The 2500-nt window shown below is 30.3% G+C and overlaps 1 protein-coding gene across 8 annotated transcripts in view; it reads right to left on the bottom strand.

The window, feature by feature from the left end:
- LOC144971557 (von Willebrand factor A domain-containing protein 3B-like) overlaps nucleotides 1-2500 on the bottom strand; it is a 62864-nt gene that overhangs the window by 25582 nt on the left and 34782 nt on the right. For all 8 annotated transcript variants that reach the window (XM_078912583.1, XM_078912587.1, XM_078912589.1 and 5 more), the window contains 4 exons: nucleotides 2304-2355; nucleotides 1476-1632; nucleotides 591-706; nucleotides 83-133 (listed from right to left, as the gene is read on the bottom strand). In XM_078912583.1, coding sequence (XP_078768709.1) covers nucleotides 83-133; nucleotides 591-706; nucleotides 1476-1632; nucleotides 2304-2355 — 376 coding nt within the window. The remainder of the gene's footprint in view (nucleotides 1-82; nucleotides 134-590; nucleotides 707-1475; nucleotides 1633-2303; nucleotides 2356-2500) is intronic.

Raw genomic sequence — 2500 nt, 5'->3', positions numbered from 1 at the left:
ATTTTTAAAATAAACCACACAATGAGTACAACTAAACGTAACAGATGCTCAAAGAATATCGCCTATATCATTCTAAACTTACACAGCTTTCTTTGATTCCGGCAAGGCTTCCCACACAATTTTGTTAAGACGCCTAGTGAGAGAAAAGAAATAAGAAATTCAATATATAATGAATAAAAGACATCTGTACAAGTAGGGTAGCCATACATATATGATTAAAAATATGATTGTGTTTTCATTCCTATTGAAGAGTTTTTTTTAAGTTTTTTATTTACTATAGATTGAGCCCCAAATTTGTGTTTAATGGTTGCCAGCTTCAAACAGTCTAATATTTGTCATGGGTGAACGCTATGAGGAAATTGATTTTCCACAATTAGTCAAAAACTTGCTATTTAAAAATTGTTCAAATTGTTCAAGTATTTGCAAAACAAAACGTTGAATCTACCATTTAAATAATGTAAATTTTTTTTCCCAGTAAAAAGAGCAATTACTTCTCAGCAACACAATTTTTCAGAATTTGACGCAACTTTACTAAATTTGATGAAACATTAAATAAATGGATACTAAATCCGATGACTGATATAACTCACTTCCTGTACTTTTGCAACATGGCCTTGACTTTAGATTCATACTCTTTGAGATTAACACCATTAGGGTTAACAAGGTTGACCTGCTGGTCTCTTGCAACGTGGGCAATAGGTAGAATCTGATAAAGAAAAATGAAAATAAGATTAAAGAACACATTCAAGAGCCCACTTCTGTCTATTATTGTTGCTATTACATTGAGGTAATTTTCAAAATTAATTTTGAAAAAAATTGAACTAAATTTTGGCTATTTAGTGCTAAATTTTCCACTCACTTAAAATCATCAGTTTTTTTTTTCTAATTTTTCTCTCATCAAAAGTTTTGCAATGAATAGGCGATTGTGCGTAGTAATCATTGAACTGCTGATCAGTCGGGATAAGGAGATTAATGGCACATGAAATGTAAACTAAATTACTGCTTTTACATATACTTTTTATTTCACATTTGAATTTCTAATTCTCAATCAAAAGGAGCCAATCAGTTTATGACTTGGTTGGCCAACCCTCTTGTTAGCAACAACAACAACTTTTATATGTGATCTAATATCTACTGAAAGACAAGTATAGAGCCATGCACGAATAATAAGTTTTGAATTATCTGTGATCAATTTAGGTAAGATATTACGGTTAACATATGATTTACAACAATTTAATAATTATTCATTTAAAAGCAAATCAATTATTTACTTTACCCCACCTCTAAGACTTTGCGTCCAAGCAATAAATATCTTGCTCACAGAAGTCTGCCATTCTTTCAAAAGGGTCAATCAAACACCTCTAACTTAAATGTAACTTTCTATTGAGACGTTAATTTGGTGGTTATTTGAGCTAATATGGTTAAACCAATTTATGTGGAAATTGATCATTTTTTGTCAAGCATGACATTCTTACATCATCAAACACTTTAGCCATGACGTGCTTGTCAAGTATGGACACATATTTAGCTTTGTGAGGAATAAAAGTTGATCCAAGGGCGTCTAAAATTGTCAACTTTTTGGCTGCTAATCCATGTTTGGAAAGCCATTGCTTAGAAGACATCTTGTTTGCTCTGAAAAGAGATAGAGTGTTGCATTTAATTCCATAGAGTTTTTAAGTTATTTTGGGCAGAAGTAACAAGAAAAACAGTTGTATATTTTGGCAAGCTTAAAAAATATATGTCCAATGATTTTTTTTTTTTTAAATTGATTGTTTGTTTCTTTATTTTTTAATTTTTTTTTTGGTGAAAATGTGCTTTATTTAAAGCACTTCTTTTTCATCGTAAACGATATGATACCAAAATAATCCTTTTATTTTGATTAGCATTTCTGAAACATTAAAAAGCTAAACCAAGCAAAATAAACAAACATATTTTTGTCATTCAGAGAATATGCGTTCTGTTTTTTGAAGGGTGCCTACAAAAATTTATTTTTTTAAATTGATAATTATACCAAAACACGGAAAAGCGTTTTTCAAACCAAATAAAACAAAAAATCAGTTGCAGCACGCTTCCTTCTCTGACAATATCTTTATTAATTTGATACATTTGAGGACTCAGTTCCTTCCTCAAAATGAAAACATATTTATATTCGGCTATCAAAGAGTCATAAGCCAGTAAAGCAGTGACGGGGGTGCTAACTTAAAGTTCGTATTAAACACATTTATCAAAAGGCTCTTAGACTAACTTGTGACAATAAAATGAAAACTTTCCGACCACTGTATAAAATAATGAGCAAAACTCACTTCACAAGAACCTTTTTCCTTTTTGTCCGAAGTTTTTCTTGCTTTTCGCCATCTAAAAGAAATGAAACAAATTCAATATCTAACATCATTTACATCAAACAATGAAATCAATGCAAATGCCGAACATGTGATGACTTTCATAATTTCATTCCAATAGTTTTAAGACATAAATATTGCTCATTAAAATTGACATAATG

This window comes from Berghia stephanieae, chromosome 4, assembly GCF_034508935.2.
Source record: "Berghia stephanieae isolate SIO BIC M18660-M18661 chromosome 4, UCSD_Bste_1.3, whole genome shotgun sequence".
Lineage (NCBI taxonomy): Eukaryota > Metazoa > Mollusca > Gastropoda > Nudibranchia > Aeolidiidae > Berghia > Berghia stephanieae.
The sequence above is the reverse complement of the archived record's forward strand: the minus strand, read 5'-3'. Positions and strand labels throughout refer to the sequence as shown.